The sequence below is a fragment of the Caloenas nicobarica genome, chromosome 2 (genome assembly GCF_036013445.1).
Source record: "Caloenas nicobarica isolate bCalNic1 chromosome 2, bCalNic1.hap1, whole genome shotgun sequence".
Lineage (NCBI taxonomy): Eukaryota > Metazoa > Chordata > Aves > Columbiformes > Columbidae > Caloenas > Caloenas nicobarica.
In genome coordinates, this window is record NC_088246.1 from 45246521 (window position 1) to 45273206 (window position 26686).

Consider the following 26686-nt stretch of genomic DNA (forward strand, 5'->3'; position numbering starts at 1 on the left):
ACCTAAATGATTCTGTGATTCTACGATTATTTCCTCAGCAATAGAGTAGTCTACATAGCTGGGCAATGACGAGGGAGATACAGCAAGCCAAGTGATCTTTGTGTTTTGGGAATTTGCGATGGACATGCAAATGTTTGGGATGTGCCCGATGATGAGCTAGGATCTTGGATTACAGAGCTATGACTGAAATTGTCAAAATAACGTATGAATTAATATAAAGACTTCACAGTTCAGCACTGATGTCCAGTTAACTTCACTATAATAGTGTCAGGAGCAGAAAGGCTGAATTTGACTGCATTTAGCCAAATGGAGCTACAAGGTTACTGAGGTTACAGTGCTTGTGATTAATCTGTATGGCCTTCTGTTGCTCTTAACTGCCCTTTTATTCCTAAGAAGTGTGCTTTGCTAGACTTCACCATCCACCTGCCATGGAATAGCATCCTATATCTTATGACCTACTGCTTTATTCAGATTCCAGTAACTCTTCACTGGAATTTGCAGTACTTTCTGTTGGACTGCTTCCATTCAGCGAGTGATACATGACACCTTTCTTTCTCCCTCAGTTGGAGAGCTCATCAGCTATAAAAGCTGGAAGTAGCATTTTCTGAAAAAACAACAACAAGCTGTTTGTATCTTTAAATTTTAAGTTAATTTTTTTTTCTTTGTGTATTTAGTATTATAGAGGACAGTGTCCAAGTTAGTGAAGATACGGCTTTATGTGATGTGGTTTTTTTTCCCCCAGCAGAAGTCAGAAATTCAGAAAATTGTTTCTCTCCTGATAATCCAGTGATTTTTAAATCAGAATACAGTAATTTTAAAATGACCAAGATTCAACACATCGGAACATGTATGAAAACCTTTCCTAAAATATTCTCCAATATTGTAGTCTGAACATTTTTTATCTGTACAAAAATAGTTCACACACAATTTTCTCTAGTATTCTTCATTTGTATACAGGTTAAAGGTTTTCTGAAGTCTTACCTATTAAAATATTGAGCACATAATTATTAACGCTATATGGAAGTCTCAAAGAGATCTGTGTTGTAAAATGTGAGACCTCTGTCTGCACCTGTTCGCATGAATAAACCTGTTAAGTACAACACTTCGCAGCCTGAACAATCTAACTAGTTTAGTAGCTAGCTTCAGGAATCACAACAAACTAGAAACTGTGCCTCATATTTTAAATTGCATAAGTTACACGTAGACATTTATTAATGTTTTAAAGTGACTTTTCTGCAGAAACATTGTATCATAAAAAGGTTTTGGAATATTTCTTCTACTTGAGCACGGTTGCACTTATTTCCCACTGAGTTCAGCTGGACAGATTTTTATGGTATTTACTCTTAAATTTATATAAATTGGAAAACATAAGTCTCCTCTAACCTTTACCTATGTGAAAGGTAATATCTGTCTGAAGCCAGTTGCCTTGGCTACTGTATGGGCAAGGGGGATGTATGGGCACCTGCGGAGAGTCATTCCTGCCTTCATTTGGAATAGAACAGTTTGCCATCTGGGGATGTGTAGTCTGCTAGCTTTGGCTACACTCGATTTATTAGATAATTAAACTTAGATGAAAGAAAATCTTGTACATGACTTTTATTTAATTTTGCTCGACAATAACAAGAAAAAGTGTTGGTCCAACTCTGCATGTCTAGCCTTTAATTTCAGGATAATTATTAGTAGTGCTTGTCTGTTTCAGTGACCCAAATACTTGGACAAACTGTAAATATTGTATAGTAAGACAGAACTTTTAAAATACAGGCATCTTATTTGAAGCATCTGCAGGTAGATACGAAAGTAGCATTGACCTGGTTTTCAGAACTAGAGTGCTGCTGGTTGTGCCAACAAAAATAGAGCATGCTGACACTTTCTCAGAAACCAGTTTGCAGCATATGATCTCCAAACTCATTCTTTGAGGTATGTGGTGATAGGGGATTGCTTTTCATTTTTATTGTCTCAACTCGATAATATTTGGTATTCTTTTATATGGAGGAAGACATGGTTTCCACTTTTAGTCTTGTTCTGCCTCTATGCTGTGTGGCATACAGGGGTTTTTTTTGTCTTGTGAACTTGATAGTTAAATGACTTTTGTAGTAAAAAAGAAAAGATTGCTATTAAAAGTTTTAAAAGGGAGTTGTCAAGATGAGCTTGTGTTTCACCGTTTACCACTAATCCTTCCTTTCTAATTGTAAATCTATTGCTTCTTGCTTGTTTGGAGTTGATAGTTAATGGCTTTGTGATTGATCAGAACTGCGGTGTTTGGAGCAGGATCTCTTGGTCTGAGTCATCACTGTACGTGGAGTTTGTGGGACCGAGGAACATGCAGGTATCCAGCTGTTCTGATATAAAATGGCCTTGCCTAGCACCAGATTTGGGGTTTTATGTCAGTCATGCTGCCTTCTGCTCCTACCCATCCTCATGCATCCCAGGACCCACCCGTGCACACTTTCATATGCTCGATGGGAAGGCTGCTGCTCTCAGCTGGCTTTCTTCTGCACAGAGGGAATGCTCTGCTGATGGACTACAAGCAGCAAAAGCTAGTTGTACTATTTAAGTAGAGTTAGCAAGCAAGGGAACCCAAGTCTACCCCCTTGTGACTGGAAACTTGGTAATCATTTGAGATAAAAACAAAGCTAATGTTCTTGAAAATGCTTTCAGTCTGTTTAAAAACCTCATTTTTATAATGGACTACTGCTCAGTTGTGAGCACTTTCAGATACAAGGGGTTACTTTTCTTTGCAGGTAAATATTTCAAAACAGAATTCATAAAGTAACTTTGCTTCTCATAAAGAAGATATTTTATTTAGAAAAATGTACCAAAAGTTAATGCAGGTCACTGAAGAATAGGTTGTCCACTGGGAAGCATGTAATTGCATATAAGGAAGAAATATGATGCACTACAAAGGTAATGCAGTTTGTGCAGTTCTCTCTTCCATACCTATTATTGACTGAGGATAACAACATGCGCCTTTCAGATGATAGATCTGGTTGACATTTCTAACCTGCTAGTTGTGAAGCCACTGAACACAGTCTTGTAGCAAAGGAAAAGAAAATACATTAAAACAAGCCCAAAGCTTTGATCAGCATCGTGATTTTTAGTAATTCATATTTGGTTGGGAGTTTTCGTTGACAAAATCTCATTTTGCGACTCCTTATTGCCTTATGGAAAAAAGCAATAAGGCCTCTTCCTTCGAGGTCCCTTCCAGTCCCCAACATTCTGTGATTCTGTTCTCCCAGTGACACAGTCTAACCAGCATTATTTTTAGAAAGTGTATAGAAATGTTGTATGTAAAGAAAACATGTATTTGAAGCAAATAATAGTTGTCTTTCCTTTATTCTCTCTTTCAGTTAAGAGAGACAAGTATGCGTTCTGAAAAACTGATCTATGTGTAATGTTACAAGCAGCATTATATGTTCAGAAAATTGGATGGTTTTAAGTCAACCTTATTTTTAAAAATACTCTTGCTGTGCAAATATCTAGAAAGACAAGACACACAGTACTCAAAACCAAAATGCGAGCCATCACCCCATGTTTCATGTTTATAGAAATTCCTTAGTGGCTTAATCTTTAAATTCTTGTAATAACACTAGAGGCTAAACTATTAAAGTCTCCTGGGACAGGATTGCTGTGTTGGATGCAAACGAGGGGTCTTGTGCGTTGATCTTTTGGATTCCACATGGTTGGCACATTAATTATGTGAATGGCTATATTCTCACTGTGACATCAGGTACAGAGAATTGAGTTGAGGGCTGCAGAGGCATAGAACCGTAGGAGCATTTGCCCCTAAGAAAAGTCATTAGAGTGCATTTTTAAAGGCAATATGTTGAGAACGGGCTGTGCAAGTTAGAGATTCATCAGAGAAGCCCAGTAATTCATCCTATTAAGCCTGTCCTGTTGCTGACAGTGCACAAAGGACTAGTTTTACTGTGCAGCAGCAAGTTAACTTGGAGATAGTAAGTTTGAAAATATTCTCAAAGTATGAAGGAGAATTTAAATTAAAATAAAGGTCAGCTGTATATATTTAAGCTTTAAAAAATAATCAAAGGACAAAAAATTTAATAGGCCATGTGAAGATAAGATTGCTGGCATCATGGGGAATAAAGAGTAGGGAAAGAAAGAGAGAGGTGAACTTTTAACCCAGCCATAATAAATGAAATTTGTGTCCCTCAAAAGCAAAGCATTGTCAGAAAGATTATCCCTCCTAACAACCAAGCATGTCCTTAATGAGATCAAGGAATCAAACCTCTGACAGGCCAGCGTAACAAAGCACCTCTGATCAATGCAGCTGTATCTGGTTTGTTTTGTAAAGCTAACCTCTGTTGTATCTCCTTCGGTGTTATAGCAATAAAATCAAGTAAACCTTTCCGTAATTACGTTCTTTCCTTTAGAAATCATATTGTAAAATTCTAAAGCATGTTTTGTATTCACTTCAAGCAGCCCAAGTTGACAAAGAAACTCTCACAATTTGTGATTTCAGCCTGTTTATGTTGGAAGAATAACGATGCTAAATATTGGCTTACATCTTCACAAGAATCTTGAGTGTCAGTGGTCCCTAAATGGTTTTGTTTTGAACCATATTAACTAACACCTTTTATCTGTGTGAGGGAAGTTAAGCAAAAATAAGTAAATGTAACATGGAAAGATGCAAAGTTACTTATAACAAAAAAGTCCCTTCCCACAAAACAACAATGGAAAACCTCAGAGTTTCTAAAAACCCAAACCAGGATAAAATACAGTCATATACATGTGTAATGTGTTTAAAGACACAGTGTTTGAAACATAGTAACTGATTTTAAAAGATCAGGTAGGCAGGAAAAAAGATAATTATTGCCTGGATGAACATTTAAAGCAAAACCAGAAGCAGTACAGTGTTTGGTACTTCTCTAGTTTACATTTGGCATCTCTGCAAATTCTGAGAAAGATCCAGATGCTTTTCAGGTTTGAGGTGACAGGGTAATATGCTTATTCCCATTGGAAGTGAGCAAAACAATGTAATTTCATTGTATATGTCTGCTGACTGGTAAAGACATTGTTTCTGGTTTGAGCGCGCTAGGTATCAATGATGCTAAAATGATTCATCATAGAAATGGATTTTTAAATTGCTACATACAGCAAAGTTATCTTGTCTAACCCAGAACCATTCAGTACTATGAAAGAAAAGAAATGTTCTTCTGGGTTGAAAGAAAAATATACTCTTCTTCTTCTCATAATACTTTTATGTCATGCTGTAAGGTCTTACTTTTGAATACTGTTTGATAATTTTTTTTCCTATGTTTGAGATGTACTGATATTCCTTCTCCTAGTAAAAATGCCAGATGAGATGTTAAGAAAAGAGCATGAAGTAGCAAAACTGACTTATGAGCCTGTTATCTGACATGACTTTAACCTTTTAGGATTTTTGTATGACAATTTACTATGTTAGAATATAATTGTTTAGATGTTATGTCACAAAACCCCACAACTTCAAGTACTGCCACATCTCTCAAACATTCCACGACAAGTTCTCCCATTGAATTTTTTTTTAACCTTTTTGAGTATATGGGGAATATTTCTTTTATACATAAGGATGTGTGTGTTTGGATTATGAAAGAACACTTGGTCAAGGGTGTATATATATATATATATAAAGATAAAATCTAGGCCAAGAGGTTTTATGGATTTCTTCTCTCAAGCAACAGCTCTTGAAGGACTTCTAAGGCAAAAAGGCAGGGTCGCAGCAAAGTGACACTTTGAACCCTGAAAATTTTGTTCATGTTTTGCCTGTTCGCTGTGCTATTAGTTTGTTTCTAGTTAAGACTCAGGCAACTGTTGAGGGATCCTGTGGTTGGATAAAAGATTTGAAGTGCTATGATCTTTTGTGGCTTTTGTGGACAGCAGGTCCTGGAGATGGTGAGCTGGCTGGTGTTGCTGAAGGAAAGGTGTTGTACAATACTTTCATTTCCAGCATTTCCTTAACTCAAAGAAGAAAGCGAATCACTTTTCAGTCTGATCATAAGGAAAATGAATAAATACAAATGGTCACCAGATTAATGGAAAATAAATATCTGCTTTTCATCAGTATATCTGTGCAGACCCAGGACTGGTTCAAGACTCATGGTCTGCAGAATACATACTTCTGTAACACCATTCTCCTGGTTCACAGCAGGTTCACAGCACTACTGCTAGAAATTATTCCTATAATGAGGTAATGTCTCTTCACAGGTTTCTCTCATTCCCAGAATGAGTTTTGATGCCGAGACACAGTCATATTTGGTACCATGTTACCCCTATTAATTATGAGTAGCAGACCAGTCATAGTTACAGATGATGTCTTCCTTCGCTCCCTGGACTTTTCAGATTCCCGTGATAGCACTGGTTAGCTTTGTTGAGATTCATGCATGAAAAGTCTCAGCTTCCCACTCGTCTCTGCTTGCATGTTATATTACAGTTACTCAAGGACCTGCTCAGATTCAGTCCCTGGTCCAAGATCTTGTCTGACATCTCAGCATTACCCATTTCAGATGCTCGAGGCATCTTTCAGAGCCATGTTCAGAATTGCTACTTAATTCATTTCAAATTGAAAGTGGCCTGCTCAGCTGAGGTCATTTCAGCCAGAGAATGAGTCAGCTGCAGGTTTTCATGGCTGATTATTCCTATGTGATAGTGTTTCATAGCAACAAAGTGATGCCGAGCCCTTGCTGAAAGTTGACTCCCAAATGGTCTTAAAATTCTAATTGAATCTATAAGTAGTGCTGCTTGCTTTCTGTCTTTCTGTCTTTCTGTCTTTCTGTCTTTCTGTCTTTCTGTCTTTCTGTCTTTCTGCCTTGCTATTTGTAGGGAGATAAAAAGTTGTGCTCACTGCAGGTTGGTAAAGCTGTTGCACTGCTGAGATTAAAGTGTTGGTTTTCTGTTTTGCCTGTAGTTCCAAGGGCCAAACTACCAAGTCTCAGAAAAAAACTGAGTAAGTGAATAACTGTCTTTGTTGCTGTATTATCATTTTTGCTGGTATTCTTTTCTGCTCCTACATCACAATTCAATCGAGAATGTCTTCCTGATTCAAACATGGTGATTTTTGAGATGTTCCAGATGCCCACTGAATTTGTCAAGCAGTAAGCATTGGATTATGCTGCTATAAGTCTAGTTTTGAAGAACAGTACTGCACTGATGCAGCTGTGTGTATCCCAATGTACAGTAGAGTTACTGCTTTCTAGTCTTTAGGTTGGGATTTACATTCTGACTCGTGTTCTCAGCTCATAGAGTGACTTGATAGATTCACTTACTGCTGCTGTGGAGGATGTGGCTTGTTCTTCCTCTCTTCCACTCTGTTTCTTCCCACCTCTCTTCTGGAGTCTGCACCTTTTGATGGGCTTTGCATTCCTGAAGAAGTTCTGGAACTGTTTCACAGGCTGTTTTTCTGTGAGTTCATGGAGAGCTAAAGCTAGGAGGTGTGTTATTGCTGAAAAACTCAGTTGCGTGCATATGACCTACAAAGGGATCTGCATTAACTGCAGTATTTTGTCTCAAAAGTGGATTTGGCTCTCAGTTAAAAGATTCGCTTTTTGTCAGCTTGAACAGACCAGTTATGTTCCCAACAAGTTGAAGCAGATCAGCAGCTAAGGCTTAACTCTGGGCTGCGTTCTGCTGCATGGATCTGCTGTGGCCACAAAAGTTGATGTGAGAATTGCATGGCTAGCTTCCAACACCTTTGATGGATAACTCTTCTATAGGGAGGGCAGGTACTGATGTTCCAAACCAGAGAAAATCGTATGTAATTCTGTGAAGACCCATTTGCAGAAAGGACAAATAAGGAGGGCTTGAGGATGTACAGGTCTTTATTTTTTTTAAGACACAGTTTTTATGCAAGCTTTTCAGGAGTTGGCAGCATATCCAAACACCTGCTGCAGTGTTTAATTAAAATACTCCAGCTGAATGGAAAGCTGTGTGATCTATTGCAATACCATTATTTTTCTCTGATGAGTCATGACTCTGACATTTTTTTCGTTACTTAACATTACATGATTCACCTTTTGGTCCAGATTAAAAAACGTGCCGTGTCCTACAGAATTCACTTTCAGCTTCAAACAGAAGTGGAGTAAAGCGTGCCATTTGTGATAGGATGAATACACAGAAGCAAGCTGTGCGTTAGACTAAAATTTTGAATCATACAACGAAGATGCATTTGCAGTGTGCTGAAATATTCCATTTTGTTATGAATGCATTTATTCAGATACAGCTCTTTTACTTATCTTGGTGTTGTGAGGTGAATGGATTTTTCAGTGGGAATAATGTTCTTGCGAATCAGCTTTGAAAGCATCTTAAGACAGTTGTATGTAAAGCCAGGCAGTTGCAAGAGAAATTAGCAAATATCTGTAAATACAATGTGATGCATCTAGTCAGATAACTTGTTGTTTGCAGTTAAAGGTGAAAGCTTCTTTGAAGAAAAACTGGCTGAGACTTTGCTCTTAATTTAAACTAAACCCTAGTTACTTTTTGTGTTACTTGCTGCCAAGGTGACAGATAAAACCATCAATTTCAATGTTTTAAATAGTTTAATTTCTAATATAGATGCAACATCATCTTTCCCTAGCATAAACTGAAGAAAAATGTCAGATTGACAAGTCTAATTGTCTCACAATCTCCAGAACCAACACACAGTTTTGGGAAGACCATCTGCAAGGCTTATTAAAGTATGGTGGGTTTACTTTCATATGTGTAAATTTTGATATCTGTGCTGAGTCTGTCCAAAACTCAATTGGGAGTTTTATACCTGTCCGCTTTGGCTTGCAATAAGACAAATGAGGCTTGATTGAGGCAGGAGCAAAGAGTTCTTGAAATCTGTGATAGCTACAGTAGGTGACAATTACTGTTTATCACTGAACTGGTTTACAGTAGTTTCAAACCCCTGGCAGAAACAATGCTTCAGATCTCCTTACTAATCCCAGGTCATTCAGTCATATAACCGAGGAGGAATTTCTGAGTCATGACAAAGAGAATTCCTTACAATGCATAATTACAATGACGTGCTGTAATTTACTTGCCTTTTTTTTTGTCTTAGATAAAAATGCATGGCTTAGATGTGGAAAGAAGTATAAGTTTTGTAGGTTAATAGAAAATAGCAAACTTTTTTTTTTCCTTCCTTGATGTGGAACATTGGGGCATTTTGACAATAAACTACACCTGTCAGAATAGGAGCCAATATGTAATGTTAGCAATCAGCTAAGAGGCACTTCATATGGCATGTTGGTATTAATCATACTGTCAGTTTTAATTCCATGGGCATCCTTCTTTCCACTTTTCATTTAGAATTTATTTCAGAGCGTAATCAAAGCTCTGCTGTTCATTACATTCAGCATCAGCTAATTCATTTTTTGGCAACTCTTATCCCAGTTCCTATGAAACCGTAGCCATAAATTGAGATAAGAGTTGTGCCAAAACATTTCAGGATTATCAAATGGTAACATAGAGATGGGTGCATTATCATGCTGTTTTCAAGACTGTTGAGTTACTGCAAAATTAACCATTAGCAAATACTTAGAAGCTCCAAGACAAATTTACACCTGCAGTGCTTTTTTTTCATCGCTTTTGAATGGACTACAGAATGAAACAAATATGAGAAAAATCACATCTTGTAACATTTCTGAAATGCTCATTTGTGTATGTTGTAGTTACATAGAGACATTTTTGCAAGTGTGCTGTATCATACAATATTTTGGATCACAGAATATGCTGTGTTTATAAGACATACAGATTATTAAGGTAACTGTTTTTTCCTACGCTACAGTCACTTGGAAGCCTGTGTACTAGGTTGATATCAGAAGTTCTTTTATTTAGAATTTTTTCTTTCAGCAGGTGTTTCTAGAACCTGCTGAATATACAATTTCTAGTGATAGATGCAAAAATGGCAGTTTGCCTGGAGAGAGGGGAGAGCGTTGCTTGGGTATGTAAATAAGACACCCTACTTACCACCCCTTGCCCCTCTTTTTTCATACTTGGGTCTTGAAAAAGTAACCTGAAAGTAGGCTTAAAAATTCCAGTGTAAAAGGTCTATAAAAAGGCTTGGACAGATATGTAAATTTGAGAAATTAAGAACTAGTGGCTTTTTTCCAGCATCAGATAAGTTGGTGATAAAATTTCTATAGATTTTCAGGCTGCCTCACATCTTAATTGTTGGAGAAAATTATGGAGAACAGTTGGGCATCTAAAATTTTTCAAAAAGCCAAATAAAACCAGACAATGCTTCAGTTCATTAGTGACTGAATATGATGTATAACAGCTGTGGTTTAAACATTACCGAAAAATAATGTATAGATAATTATAAAATTCATTTTTAAAATTTTTTTAATTACTAGAAAGTATAATAGTGCCATAAGATGAAAAAATTGTCACGACTATGCAGTTGGTCAGATTGCTTGTGCTTTGACGTTTATTAGCATGTGCACTGGTAGAATGTTTGTTTAACAGGTTGGCCCTGATGACTTATGTTGAAAGTTGTGTCTGGTTTAAATACTTCCTAAGGCTTTGCAAGAGCAGGACTAAGTTTCAGAAGTAGGACTGATTTGTTTTGTTTGTTTCCCAACTGTCCTTTTAGAGCTATTTTGAAAACAGGAGTACAAAAATACATAAAGGCAGAAGAGACCCACTCCCTCACTAGGGGATGATGTTGATTTGGTGGGGTTTTTTGTTTTTTTGTTTTTTTTTCCCTTTGCTTAACATGTTACTGCAGTTACTTCCTGGAAACATGAACAGAGAATCTGCTTTCTTAGAGATTATCTTGAATTTTTAATCTTTCATATTGTATCACCTGTTAGCTTCTTGCTAAGCAGTGCTGGTCTGGAATCAGCTTGTTTTCAATAGTGATAGTTATATGAAGCAACTGTAGTATTTAGAATAAATTGAGTTCCTCTGAAAGAAGCCAGTTCAATAGTCTTGAGGTATAAGGCCAGGACATGGCTGATAGGGTGTATCAGTGCTACTAGAGGCTGGTGCTGCTAATGTGTGTGTAACCCCATTTCTCATGCCATAGCTTAATACTATTTTCTGTGATTGAAGTATGCCTCAGAACTGCATATTAAAGCCTGGTATCTTTTTCAGCACAGATTTCTACTTGTTAGGCTTTATAGTGGATTGGTAATAAAAATATAGACCAGGATTTCTGCACTAATTAAGGTCATTTGAGAAGTGTAAATGTAAGGAGACTCTATCCGAGCTGACATTCATCTCTTCAGACAGGTGAATTTAGTATGTGACATCCTACCACTCCCAGGAAAAGAAAATAGAGATTGCAATTCAGCCATTACATTTTAAGATGCAGATTCAGCAAATGACCTGGGCATTATTTTTTTAATCTGCTTTTAAGCCTGGGCTTAAATGTTTTTCTGAACATAAACAGATTTATAGATATGTTTAAAACTCAACATAAACTTAAATACGCTGTTGAGCGCGGCTAGATTTCACAAACGTGCCCGTATGGTCAATAGGAGATGGATGATGTGCCCTTACCCTTCTGATGGTCTGTGAGATGTTCTGTCAGAAATGTAGCTACCAGTTCTCCTTGGATAGCCTTTGTGGGTTTGTGTTCATCGTCTAAAAGGAAGAAACAGGGGTTCTATTACAAATTATAAACGGACCAGATAACACCATCTCTGCTTACGCTTTCTGCCTCGTTTTGTAAGAAGCTTCTGTTTAGTTACGGAAGGTCTCCCTGCTGGATGGGCTTTCCAGTTTGGAGTTTTTGCATTTTTACACAAGTGCCTTCCTCCTTTTAGAGGTGATTAAGGGAGTGAAGCATCTCCCTTATGAGGAAAGGCTGAGGGAGCTGGGTCTCTTTAGCTTGGAGAAGAGGAGACTGAGGGGTGACCTCATTAATGTTTATAAATATGTAAAGGGTGACTGTCACAAGGATGGAGCCAGGCTCTTCTCGGTGACAACCAATGATAGGACAAGGGGCAATGGGTATAAACTGGAACACAGGAGGTTCCACTTAGAAACGAGAATAAGCTTCTTTACTCTGAGGGTGACAGAGCACTGGAACAGGCTGCCCAGGGAGGTTGTGGAGTCTCCTTCTCTGGAGACATTCAAAACCCGCCTGGACGCCTTCCTGTGTAACCTCACCTGGAAGTTCCTGCTCTGGCAGGGGGATTGGACTAGATGATCTTTCGAGGTCCCTTCCAATCCCTAACATTCTGTGATTCTGTGATTAAGAAAGGAGAAAACAGATCTGTATAAATATATAAAAATAAGATTACTATTGTGTTGAGAAGATGTGTTGCATCTGTGCTCTGAAGTAGCAATGCGAAGGTTGGTAGGAGGCTTACATTGATCTCAAGAACGTGCTTTATGATGCTCCTATGAGAAAATCACCCAAACTTGGGCAAAGTTCCTAAGCTTCTGAAACATCTTTGTTTTATGTGCTTTGTAGGGACTTAAAGGAGTGCAGCAGGTGTAAGTGCATGAACATTTCACCTGTACTGGGCATATTTCAGCTGAGAGCTGAGACCAACTTCACTGGAGTGGCGAGAGGCACGGAAGCTGAGGCAGGGAGGCGGCACTTCGGTCTGTTTTGGCGAGGAGGAGAAGGAAGCTTGTTCTGGCTGAAATGTGGGAGAGTGGGGTTATGCTGGTTTGGGGGTAAATGGGGTAGATGGAGGATGCAGATTGTGGCAGGCATCTGGACGGTGTGTGCCCATGTATGTCTGTGGGAAGAGAAGACAAAGTGTCAAACTGAATGGGAGATGTGGAGAAGTCTTGAAATAGGACCAACGCGTAATAACAACTTTTTTTGTCATTCCCTTCCAGGATTTTGGACATGCCCGTGAATAAAATGAAATTTTGGAAGGAATGTCAGAAATATACCAAGGCAGATTTCATTGCCATTTTACAAAAATTTCATAATAACATATGGGAGATGAGGTTTTTAAAGCAACATTTATCAGTGTAGCAGAAGAAAGGCCTTTTTTAAAGTCCCTCAGCTATGACAATTCTGCTCTATTTGCAAGACTCTATAATGAAGCCAGTTCAGTCTAAAAGCGGGAAGGAAAGTATGGTCGTGCTTTCTTTTAACATATATTGCAGAAATATTTGCTCATAAATTTATTTTATTGCTGTCTATTAAAGACAATTTAATTTAATTGAACTTCCTGAGCTTTATGGAAGTTTTTCTTTCCCTGTATTTCTCCCTTGACAGAATTATTTTTCACTTTCCTCCCGCCTTTTTTCTACTCTCAGAAAGACGCAAACCCCTCAAAGCTAAAAGCTAAAAACTGTTGCCAAAGAAAGAGAGAAGTTAGGAGGTTTTTTTTTCCATTCTTAGTGTTTGATCTTAGCTTAGTTTAATGTCAGAATACTGTGATCCAGAGTCTTAGCAAAGAATCTAATGATCTCCCTGCCTTCTCCTCTGACAGTAACATGATTTTGCAGTGATCCTTTCCTTTACATTTGGAAAGGCATTTTGCATGCACCAGCAGAGAACAGAGGTTCAAAGCGATGTGCCATTCTCCAGTGTTGCCTTTTGTGTAGGGTTCCCTACCTGGAGCACAAGTCTGATGAGGAGCAGCTGAGGGAGCTGGGGCTGTTTAGTCTGGAGAAGAGGAGGCTGAGGGGAGACCTGATCGCTGTCTACAACTACCTGAAAGGAGGTTGTAGCATGGAGGGTGTTGGTCTCTTCTCCCAAGTAACAAGTGATAGGACAAGAGGAAATGGCCTCAAGTTGCGCCAGGGGAGGTTTAGATTGGATATAAGGAAAAATTTCTTCACGGAAAGGGCTGTCAGGCTTTGGAACAGAGTGCCCAGGGAAGTAGTTTAGTCACCATCCCTGGAGGTGTTTAAAAGATGCGTAGACAAGGTTCTTAGGGACATGGTTTAGTGCCAGAGTTAGGTTATGGTTGGACTCGATGATCCTGAGGGTCTCTTCCAACCTAAACGATTCTATGCGGAGTTGGTAACTAGTGACCATTTTGTTTCATAGTATGTACTTGTTCTAGGCTGGACTAGGTCCAGACTTCTGATTTTAATTGAAATTTTTTATAAATATTAGATTCTAAAGTGGGCTTTTGGTACAAAATTTTATTAAACTCTCCAAGCTGATGTTTGGCATATGCTTTATTAGCTAACCAGCAACACAGCTATTCCTTCTGTTATCCTTTCTTTTTTTTTTTTAGTTGAGTAGGTTTCGACAGGAATCGCTGCAGTCAGACCACTATAGAAATTAAATTAGCTGTTCAAAGTTCCAGGAATTTAACCCTAATTTGCATTTTCTGTTGGAGAAGAGGCAAGGTTGGGGACCCACTGCTGCAAAACACAGCTGCTGCCTCTACTCTCCTCGGTGGCTTTGCAGAACAGACTCGTTCTTCTGGCTCTCTAAGCACCTGGCACAAGACCACAAAGAGTTTGATGGCACTGCATTTATCAAGGGGGCGAGACTCATTGCTGTTTCTCCCTGTGCCCACTTGGCAGATTGCAAAATAGGAGAGGACTTTGCTGTTGGCATCAGAGAGCTTACAGCTTGTGTGAATGTTACCCTGGGTTTTGCTTGCAGAGAAATAGTCCTCTTGCAGTCATTATGAAGGTCATGTTCTTGGAAAAAACCTAACTTTGTAACGGTTGCAGTTAGAAATAATGGTTGGGTTTGTAACAACCCTCTCCCTCCTTATTTTCCTTTTTCCAAACCAAAATTTTATCTGTAGATTAGTTATTCCCCTTCGTTTTATGATTCCTTATGACTCTCTTCTGCACAAGAGTATTGTTTGTCTTATTTTATATTATTGTCTTCAACATTTTACCTTTTTCCATTTAAGAGACTCCTCCAGTGCTATCTCTGAGACATCTTTTATTGTTATGTATTTCTAGCATAAACCAACAGTGTTTGCTATCAATTTTTTTGCAAGAAAAGTTCCTTAGCAGCAGACACTATTCAGTTGAGTGGGAAAACAAAATTTGTGTGAGTGGGAGAATGTTTTACTGTTGACATCACTTTTTTAAATAATGCGGTAGTACCTACTGAATTACACAGCAGACATGCTAATTGCTTCATTAACCTCTTAATCTGTGTTCAACTTTTTGCTGATGATGTATTAGCATTACATTAATTTTCAGCCTTCCTTTCACCTCTATAAATAAAGTATTGTTCCTTGTACTGACAGTTTTTTCCTAGACCTGCTAAGTATTTTTTTGTAATATATTTAAAAAAATAATTTCACTTATGGCTCTTTGTTGTTGTTCTCTTATTTGTTACTATTATCTGAGTTCTTATTTTCAGTCTTTCTTATTGATGGGAATTGGCTCATTTAGAGTTTCACTGCCACTCCTGTGAAGTCTGTAGTGGTCTTGCTGTAATAGCTTCTTGCTCACATAATTCCGGAATCTCAGGGATTTTTCATCTATTATCTTGCTATTCACATGCCCAAGCACAACAAGATCATATAGCTCAACAGAATCCATTTCAGAAAGGATCACTGATCTCTTCCATTTTATAAAAATTCAGGGAATTTTGATTAATCACATGGATGTGCAATCTAAATTTAAGCGTGTCTGTGTCATCATGTCAGTAGAACCTAAACACGTGCTTAATGTTAAGCGCATATATTTAAGTGTTGTCTTATGTCAGTCAGGGTTTTCTCAGACAGGAGCAAATTCCTGCGTGCAAACATAGAGTAGTGTTAGATCAGCCCTTGATAAAATGAGATTTAATGATACTTGTTGAGATTATATTTATATTTGACAAAAATGAAGAAACAAACCCACTGATTTAACAGTTTGACAGTTCTTTTTGGTGAGATGAGGGGAATGGTGCTTGTTTAAGTGAAATTCGAAGACTGCTCAATGACTGGGTTCAATGGAACTTCATGCTTGTTTTCTCTTAAATAAGATTATAATATTTTGTGATACAAGATGCCAAATTAGCCATCATTTATGTGGAATGATTCTCCATTTCCTGGAAACTTTCTGTTTATTTGTGTGCCATTTCTTTAACAACTTTGTTGTTTTTGTTCCCTTCTGATGCTTTCTGAGGAATGCTTTTAGTTTTTAATAACTTCTCTAATGCAGAAATGCTGGGTTCCTATTTTTTACAGTGTGCTTGTTTCATTTGTATCATGACATGTGCACATGTGTGCTTGCACGTGTGCATGTCGTTATAATTGCATCTAATTATATGTAATTATATGTGTGTATATATATGTAAAAATTTCACTGTGGAATTATATGCGCCGGGTATCACAATTTAATTTCTATGCACCAGTGATATGTTTTAAAAGCCATTCTTTCATTTAGAATCACAAATAGAAAATTGGATTAGAAATTTATAGTACATACTAACAATAGGATTGTTATGAAAGTAAGACAAACTGTTTGTGTTTATATTCAAATGATGAATGACTGTAAATAGAAAAAAATATGGAGTAGCTGAGGCTCAGTGTGGTTATAGTCTGCTATCCATGTTGTACATGTCACAAGAAATAATTGTTTATACCTCTATTACTACAGTCTGGCAATAGTATCAATATTATGCTGTTCTCTTCATGCTTCAAACTCTATAGAACAATATTTTTCTTTTTACTTTTTTTCTAGCACTTGCTACTGGCAATAAAGTTTATCATGGCGTTTGTAATTCCGGATAAACCACGAGATATCCAGATAAAACTGGCCAAATTGGAATTTGAATCTCTAGAGGCCCTCAAACAACAGGTAAGAGCACCTGACATGCATAACAGTGAAAAGTGTCGGTGGTCTGAAGGAATGACAAACTAGGGAGGTTCTGCGTTTGATTTAGGTGGATAAATATGTAAATCTGGGGACTTTGAAATTCTTGTTTGCATTATATTACGATTAGCTCGCTGAGGCTGTTCCAGCTCTGCCCTGCAGGTTGTGGTGGCAGAGCTGGGGTGGCTGCGTGGAGCGTGGAACCATCACTAGCAGTGCCGCGTACAGCAGAGGGTATTAAATAAATAGAAACCAGCGCTGCTTTACTTCTACACATTGGGTTGTAAACTGTAGCATTTCAGAAACTGCTTCATTTTCTGTTAGTCCATCACTGTTTAAGAAGTGGAGCAGCGAACTGGAAGCTCTGACCAATTCATCTGTCCTTTCAACCCATCAGTGTATGTGAGGAAAATGGTTTTCCTTTTCAGACAGCTTGATGTTTCTGGCATGGCTTGTAGCGTAGCAACTTGTAATGTCTGTTGTCCTGTGTATGCAAACATAACTTTGTTTATATTGTCACTTTTAAAGGATGTTGGGCTCTATGAAACCTAGTTTCATCCCCTGGAGGTGTTTGTTGTTACAACACTAGGATTTCTTTCATTGCTGAAATACCGTCACAAATAAACAGTTAACTTAGCTCCTATATAACTAGAAAGTGTGAATAGACTGAACTTTAGAAAAATGTTTGAGAACTAAGTATGTATGAAGGAAAAGTATTGTTGCCTTATTTTCCTGTCCATACAATATTCTCATTTTATTGCATAAATAAGTTATATTTTAAAATATTCTTAGCAGGCATTTCAAAGAAATTTAGGAAAATAAGGAAGTAGACTTTTGTACTGAAAATTTGTGTTTTAACAAATGATTCCGTAGAGAGTATGCTGGAGATGACAAGAGGTGAAGAATCGGATTAGCTTCAGTAGAATACAGGGATTTTACAGAGCTGGTTTTGCAATGGCAGCGTACTTTAGGAGTTTCTGAGTGTACTATGCTAGATAGGATTTCTAAGCTAGTGTGCATATAAAAAGGGAAACAAACAAACAGACCACAAACAAACCAACAGACCAGCATGGAGCTGCAGAGACTGGCTCACCTATTTCTTTTTAGCTTAGATATTTATACGCTGCAGTGCATGGTTTTACATGAGCATATTCTTTGTGTGCACCAGATGCAGGCGTGCAACCTCCTCTATACTGTGGTTTTTGTGTAGAACTGGAGATTACTCTTTAAAACATCTACGATAGCTGCATGTGGCAAAATGATCTCTTAATTCTGGGCAAACTAGGCCTGTAAACAATGCCCTGCCTTTTCTAGTTAAGATCCCACAGTTTTGTGTGATGCTAGAACATTGCTATTGAGGTCAGCACTGTCTCTCATAATAAGACATAACAAACGAAATCCAAATTGCAATTGAATCTAATGCCTGATAGTTTTGTTTTGCCTTTCTCTAGTATGTCAGTGTGAAGTTAGCAGGAGCTGGTCATGGATATAATGTACTTGTTAGATAATATTAAAAGGAACAGGACTACATTTCTATTTTAGTTGTTCTTATCTCTTTTCATTTTGTAGACAGGCAAAACTAGGCCATCCACTGGAACCTTAAGCCCAAGTGAATACAGTCACCTTTGGTTATAATGTGCCAGCTGGAATAGATACAGAGTCTCTTTGAATGAGTGTGTACATCAGCAGTTAGGACTCCATGTCCTATCCTTGCATCTGTGCATTCCCTACAATAATATAAGCCTGATCCCCAGTTCTTCAGGTTTGTTTCCTTAATTCAGTAGTAAAAATGAAGTCTAAATTTAAATAATAACCAGAAGCCTTGCAGTTCTCACCTAATACTTTGAGTCTTCCTACAGAATTCAGGAAGAATATTGTCTGGTTTTTAGGTGCCTTGGTAGGTACTTTAAACACAAATATCTACCATCACCTTTTTAGATTTCCTCTGATTGATACTGTGATATTTATCCCATCGACATACAGAGATTTGGGCTTTTTTTCTGGTGTCTTAGTTTTTTGAGTGAAAAATGCCTGCATTTAAAAGTAATATGTTGGCAGTGCAAAAAGATACTGGAGCATTTATTTTAGAAGCATGTTTTCAAGTTCTTCCTCTTGTTACTGAGAGTCATCACATTAAATTAAACTGTACATCTTTCACGCAAAAAAACCCAACCAAACAAACAACCAAACCAAACAACACCAAGAAAACCCACCAAAACAACTGTTCTTAAAAAAACCCAGAAACAAATATAAAAGTCTGGGGCAAATGTGTTGTGGTATCACATATTACAGAGAAACTGGTTTATATACTTTTGTGCAAGTATGCGTCACATTCCTCTCTTGATGCTGTCCAGACATGCATACTGTTGTGTTTTGCCATGTGAGCTTTTGTGCTGTCTTGGGATGGAGCTATTAGAAGGGTATTAACACTATCAGACTGTAAACCTTTAAGATGCCAAAACAGATTATTAGGCTCCATATATAATGCATGGAGAGAATATCTCCTAACACAGCTGCTTTGAACAGGTGTATTGATTATGCTTGGGATCCTTAACTTTAGACAGTGTGAGCACCTTTACATTTTCATTAATGCCAAACTAATTGCTTTTTAACCTGGTGCAGTGGGACTGTAACTATTCAGTGTTCAAATCCATTTGAAGACTGAGTTAGTGTCTATTTGAAAGGGTTTTTAGTGTCTCAGCTCCCTAATAGAGATCACTGTTCAGCATTAGAGCTAGTTAAAACCTTCTATACAGTGAAAAATGCCATAATTAAAAAAAAAAAAAAAGACATTGGAATGACAGTCTTGTTTTCAAGATCCGAAACTTTAAGAAAGGGTTTTTAGAAATTCTGAAATGTTTCTTTTAAACATTTTTTGACATACGTCGTTGTGTTAAGACTGTTGAAAGGGAGTGGACTGTTGAATGCGTCGTAATAATTTGATCTATTTTCAAAATACACGCAAAGTATCACAACAGAGTTTGTTGACATAACTCAAGACTCTGAATCCAGTTTGGGGAATATGCTACATCTGTAGACTTTGCTTCAAATTTCCCTGATGTCCTTCAGTGTAAAGAACGGTAGAGGAGGCTGGTTAGACTCTGTTTTAAGGTGGGGCTGGGGGCAGAGAATAAACTAAAGAGAATATGGATCAAGATTTTTAGAAGGATTTTTAGCGGGAGTGATGACATTCACACTCCTTCAGTGCTGTCCATTGCTTTGTCACCCAGAAGGACTCCTGGATGCTGGGCAACTAGGAATGGGTACTGTCTGCCTCTGGGGTGATGGACCCTTTTCTGGTGAGCATCGTGGTCCTTCTTAGGCAAGCAACTAGCCAGTAAAGGGCGATGAGGTGCCCAAGAGTCCCCTCGCTTTTTTGCAGTACTCTGCTCTGTTGGGTCTGTTTCTTGCAAGCGCAGAATCATGCCGTGCTCTTCTGTCTAGTTGTTATTTTAAGGAAGAGAGACCAAACACAGGTGTACCTGCAAGCAACAAGGGAGCAGCCAATTAATTCTTCAGTGATTCAGGAATTACCAAAGGCGGAGGTGAGGACCGATGCTGTAAAACTAGCACAAGGACACTATCTAGCATTTTCAGGACAGCAACAGTGAAAGCTACGCTGGTAAACATTTTAGCTTCTGGACAGATCAAAGTTTAATGAATAGACAAAAGGCCCTCATGATTGGAGATGGGTCAGCAGTCTGTCCTTGTAAAAGGTCTAAGTTCCAGAAACACAAGGCAACCACAGATTAAAAAGCTTAACTTGCATTTTTGTGGGCTAGATTACAGTCATGTTTTCAGGTATTATGACATCTTCCCAGGATTACCTTCTTCTGATTCAGGCAAACATGAGATTAATTCCTTCTTTCTGCACTGAAGCTAGACCCAGGCAAAGCAAATGAGAGACCAGCTGGAGCAAAATAATGCTTCATGCAATTGTTTTCTGAGCATGAAATACAGAGAGTAGCAATTCCAACATAGTGTATAACTAGTAGCCATTTTTCAAGGAAAAATAATGTTTTAAATAGTGAGGAATGGTGTATCTTTTCACAAAGTGCAGCTATCTAGACAACATCAGAATTAGCTCTGAAAACAAAGGCTTATTGATGTAAAAATGCTTGTGCTTTTTATGGTGTGTTTGCATTAAAAACACCTGAATTATATAAATTATATAAATTGGATAAAGATGTTTTTTTCTTATAGCATCTCCTTCACTATCTCAGCAGAATAAACATAGGCCTGATAGCAATAATACAGAAATAAATTTTAGTGCTAGAGTTTGCTTTTTCAGAGGAACTACAGGGGAACAAACCCCATCTTTGAGCTGGAGCAGAAATACAGATGTGGAGGGGTGTTTGTTCTGTGCATCCCTTCCCAGTTCCCTCCCCACACCCAGCCTTTACTCTAAGGGGACCTAATCTATAAACATCCCATCATCTCTGTGCTCTAGCTTCCTTTCTTAGTGTGTTCCAGCCACTGGTGGCCAGTATCTTCTAACAGGAATGCCTTTTCCTTCTGACAAGTGAAGCCTTTCAGGGCTTTATCTGAAGAAGCCTGTTCATCTCTTGGATATGTGGTGTCCATCTCTAAATGCTCCACCAGAAAGAGACTCCAGATAGATGATATGCTTGTGAGCAAAGGGCCCGGTCAGCTGAGGGACAGTTGTCATCCTTCCTCAACTGCCAGTAATGAAAAGGATCAAGTTTATTGAACACCAGCTATGAGAATATGCCTCTTTTGTTCTCCCTGGTGTATTTCTTTTCTGAGCAAGATAAAGTCATGTAGTCGTTCAGCCTGAGCCAAGTGGAGAAAGACCTTTTGTTCTTTCATTCAGTATCTCCCGTGGTGGTTGTACCATCTACATACAACTGCTTGGTGGCGATGGTATAGTATGAATATCCATAAATACTTGCTTCAATTGCTTTAGAGTGAGAGCTAAGTGTGTGTAAGTCAGTAGTGCTCCTTCTTAATGGTTTCCAGCAGAATAACAAGTTTTCCAAAGCAACCGTGGGTACAACATTCACTAGGATTTTTCCAGCAATGTCATCCATTTCCTGAAAATGAGTGTGATGTGTCTCCATTCCCCCTCCGGGAAATGCAGGAACTGGAGAATGCTGTGACTGCGCTCTGCATCTTCTTTGTTGACCAAAGCCTTCTTCAACACACAATAGTGTGTTAACTACTGTTTTTGAAAGGGATGGAGAGACAATGACAGAAAGAGGCAGGTGTCTGTTTGCCTAGGTGCGGTCACATGGAAAATTTCAACTCTTTTTTTTTTCCCTGTTCCTGTGGGTATTCTGGCATGTGAAACTTGCCGTTTTCTCCAATAAAACCTTCTACTTCAGCTAATTTCAGTGTTTTAACATTGCAATTCACTGCACTGCAGTAGCTCTAATAATTGCAAAGCTTCTGGTTGCCGACCGCAGTGGCTGGACCTTGCCGTTTCCCCGCCAGCACTAATGATGTCCTTTCCAGAAGGAAGACACTGAGCTGGAGCGTGCTGGCCCATCTGGGCCCTGTCCTGTCACAGTGCTCGGCCTCGCTGAGAGCAGCTTTCTGTAGCTTAGAGCAAAACAGAGAGATACCGATAACTTAAGGGTCTTCTGCGCTGGGCAACGTCTGTGTTTGCTCCTTGCAGCTCTTGAAGCTGTTGTTCTTGCAGAGATTTTCTGTTTACTAACACGTCATGTGTCTCAGAACATGACCATGGGTGTGGTGGGCCAACAGAGCTGCTGGAACGGGCAGCGACCCTCAGAAATGTCCCTTCTTTTTTCCTGGGGGAAGGAAGAGAACAGAATCCTTTTTTTTCATTTTCTTTTAACCATTTTAACATTAGGAGAGCATGAGTGATTACTGCTTAACATCCTGCTTATTTATCTTGTAAAATGGGAGCTGAAGACAGTTTTTGTGAGGCTGAAACAAACGCAATGGATTCCTGCCTCATTCAGCGCTGTAATTACCAGAATTAGAGGGCTCAGAAAAGGACTACCTGTAGCTTCAGGACTTACCCTCAAAGCATCGCTGATAATAAAACCAGCAGCTCCTTCTGTGCTTGCTGGCAATGCTGAGCAAACACAAAGCTGCAGTCAGACAGGAGGAAAGGCAAGTAGCTGAAATGAAAAGATTTTGTTCAAATAGTCAAAGATTTGCAAAACAACTTTTAGGAATGACTGGTGAAACTTGAGCTCAAACATTAAATTTAGGTTAAAACATAATGCAATGTATTAAAACACTTGCTTTATATTTTGACCCCAAAAAATCCTTAAAAATAATGTTGTTTCTAAAGAACAAAGTATTTTTACCAAACCTCTTCTTTTTTTTCAGCATCAATGTATGGCTGCACTTCTTTTGATAGGCTCTACTGGTTTGTGTAATCAGACACAACTCTCAGGTTAGGTTAAAATAGAATCATTACTAGTCATTAGTAATTATTATTGTTTGCTGTAGGTTTTTTATTTTGAGAGTTCAAACTTGTTAATTCGGCTTTTCAAATGCAGTTTTTCCCTGGTGAATAGTCAGAATGCTTTCAGACATGTCAATATAACATTTGCATGTGTTTGGTAGCAGTGGGGATACAATGCAAGTAAGATTCATTGTACTTTCATAACACAGTTTTTTAAGCATACAAAGACTTGCACCCAGTCTCAGGAGAACATACTGAGTTCAAACATAGTTTTGCCAGTGTACTTTAAATGTGAATTCCTTTAATGCTGGGCCTTTCTTGAGAATATGTTTCTGAAAACTACTTTCAATATAAAAGTGTTAGCAAAACCAAAATAAATTATGATCCTTTAAGAAAAAAAGTAAAACCAAAAGCCCATTCATTTGGGAAGAAGGTTTTTGTGTCCCCTTTTGTGACGTTTTAACTGAAGGTGAGGTGACACCAAGACTGCCTGGTTTGCAGAGAAGTTAAACTTTTAAATGTGGGACCCCTGAGAGCTAACAGTATAAATATAAACTTTTAAATAGATAGGAGTATAATGTGATGGTGATACTTTTGCATGCTCTTAATGGGAACAGAAATAAACAATGCACCAACTTCCAAGCAGGTGTAATTTTCTTTTCTAACAATCCATTCGTTCTTCATGACTGTTGCCAGGGGTAAATAGTCCATTGAAATATGTTTCTGTAAGAGCTAAGTCCCCCTGGAAAAATAACCTGCTTTACCTTTCCCAAATCCTGACCTAGAGTCTGGTGGTGGAATGAACATCAATCAGTTCAGTCCCTTCTTTTTGCCTGACCTCTCAGATCATTGACAAGATATGATCTCAACAAGGAAACCTGGAGCAAGGGCATAGGATAAAACCCAGGTTAAAATTGTTCCTACTGTAAGAATACTGCAGCTACATCAGACTTACATAGTTTCAGAACGCAGAGGGGATCCCAATTATATGTGAACTGGTTTGAATACAAGGGAAAAGGCTATTCCACTTCCCATACGAATGAGAGTGAAGTTCCCAGTGAGATCCGATTTCAACAACTCTGGTAACCAGCTTTCAACAGGACATTCATGTGTCTGTAGTTACAGACTTCTAAATAATGGCTGCATCTGTTACTGAGAAGGTGAAGGACTAGAGGGAGAGAAAAAAATGAATCTCATGTCTCATTAAAATTCCTTCAAAAGAAAAGAACCCCTAAAGATTACACTTACCATTCTTTGATAATGGAACTTTCTTTATAGAACTGAATAGCACTTGGTGATGAAGTAGTATTTGTTGTAAGCAGCTGTGCACTTCTACACACCTATCACATTTTAAATATCCTTTTCCCTATGCCACTTTAAAAGATCCCAGTGAGAACAAGAAACCTTTAAGAGAAATGCTAGTTTAATCAAAGTAATTAAACTTGACTCTGGAAAGCTTTCTCTATGAGCAGGAAAACAGCAAATAGGATATATCTCAACTTTTCAGATGATTTCAGTCAAATTTTAGATATTTGATTATTATCTGATTATCCACATACACACACACACGATAAAGAAAATACACTTTTTTTTTTTTTTTTAAGATGGCTTTTATGTCATCCTACCTACAGGGAGAACTCTTTCTGAGACTAGTTGGAGATCAAAAAGCAGGAACCCACAGAATTCCTGAGAAAAGAGACAAAAATGTAAAAGTGAGTTAATGTCCATGTGTTGTTAGTGATGACACTTGCACTGTGACTGAGTCTTTGCACATGCTGTGCAGCCTGATCATGGTGATTCTAAGAACAGGTATCAAATATGATGCGTTGCCTACGCAGCCACTGGGGTTTTATTCATTTGGAACTTGAAAATATCTGTGTGCCTACTCGTGCTGCCTTGAATACTCATACATTTTGTTGTATGAGAGACAGCACTCTGATATGTATCAGTGAGGCAGGTAAGACACATGCCAAATAGGCAAGTCCTTGTGATATGTATGGATTGATAGTTTTTGTTCTGAAATGAGATGTAATTGCTTGTCTGAATAACATAAAAAGAAAAAGAAGTGTTTTGTATGTATAAATTTTGTTTAAATTGCACAGCGTGCATGAATACTTCAACATGTTGTATATGTGACTTAAGTAGCACATGCTTTTTGTATGTCAGAGTAGTACCTATGCAAGTGGTTTTCAAACTCTCATTGTGGAGTACTCTATAAAAGTGGTTTAATGGACCATTGCTTCTTGCACTTTCAAATTGTGTACCTTTCCCCAGCATCTATAGAGTTGATATGTATTGAGAGAGGTGATTTTCAAAAACCAAGATAAAAATTAGCACTTCTGTCATTCTTTATTATTTTCCCTATTTTTCAGTCTGTGGTGTTGACCTGAAGATCTAAGTTTTCAGAGGAGGGCCACAGCTTTTTTTACAATCACAGATATGTACAAATAAACTGGGCATAAACACCATCGACAGTGTATACACAGATGTGGAACATTTTTGCTCAATTCACACGAGACAGCAAAATCTGTCAGTCCAGTCAAGGACTGTGTTGCAGAGTAAGATGTTCTCTACAGACGTTTTGATCTGTCCCCTACTGAATTCACTCCCAGCGTTGTTTCCTGATACTTTCTGCTGCAACTATGGCTTGAGATTCAACCTGATAAAGAGATCTTTTGTTGCCGAGACCTGTCCTGTGACCATCACAGGATGGATGGTTTGGATCCCTGTCACACAAGCAGTGTGAGCTACTGCTATGCACTAGCGACGACCATTAAGATTACTTTTCTTTTTTATTTTTTTTTCTTTTTATTTTTTACTGTGAACCTTTCAGTGTTAGCAATTAATTACCTTAAAGCATTAACTTTCTTCTTTCTCATCCTCTCATCTAATTGAGGATGCATGGAATTGTTGCTGTTTCTTCTCCAAAGCTAGACAGAAAAAGACTGCAGTGCAGGAGGTTTCAGGCTTTGAATGCACCCGGCTCTTGAGGTGTCTTATATGGGGGACACTTGCCTGGCAGGCAGTGCAAGTGATTGATTCTTAGTCAAATTACTGTCTCCTGTTAGCCATTGAGGTCCCACAAGCTAAGCAACATGTGGCAGCATTGGGGTTTTGGCTTAGGATTTTTCTGCCACTTGTAATTTTCTAGAACAAGTTATCAATTCATATTTCATTTACATTCATGTAATTTATGCATGCTATTTGGCAGCTCAGTTTTGTCCACTTTCTCTCTTTTGCTGCTTCCCAAAATTTGTGGTAATTCACGAATTTGAATGTAGTACAGTTTTTGCTGATGAAAACCATCCAAGTGAACAGATGGATGTGAAGCAGCTTGGTCCAACAAAGGTGTGTTTATTTGTTTTAACTCCAGTGCATCAGAAAGCTTCTGCAAACTCTACATATGTTCATCTGTGTTAGTTTAAAATTAATAATGCCTGACATAGGTATCTCCATTGTATCAGAACAGAGAACACCCACTTGTTCATAATTAGCAAATACCTGGTCTGTGTCAACACTCATTTTTAAAAACTTACTGTATCCATAATATAAAGAACTTTGCTATGATGTCCTAAATATTTTTGCCGTCTACCCAGACTGCTACTTAGA

General features: G+C 38.2%; 1 protein-coding gene across 2 annotated transcripts in view; it reads left to right on the forward strand.

The window, feature by feature from the left end:
- Positions 1-26686, forward strand: part of ANO10 (anoctamin 10) — a 127260-nt gene that overhangs the window by 66371 nt on the left and 34203 nt on the right. For both annotated transcript variants that reach the window (XM_065629793.1, XM_065629792.1), the window contains one exon: positions 16543-16659. In XM_065629793.1, the coding sequence (XP_065485865.1) occupies positions 16543-16659 (117 nt within the window). The remainder of the gene's footprint in view (positions 1-16542; positions 16660-26686) is intronic.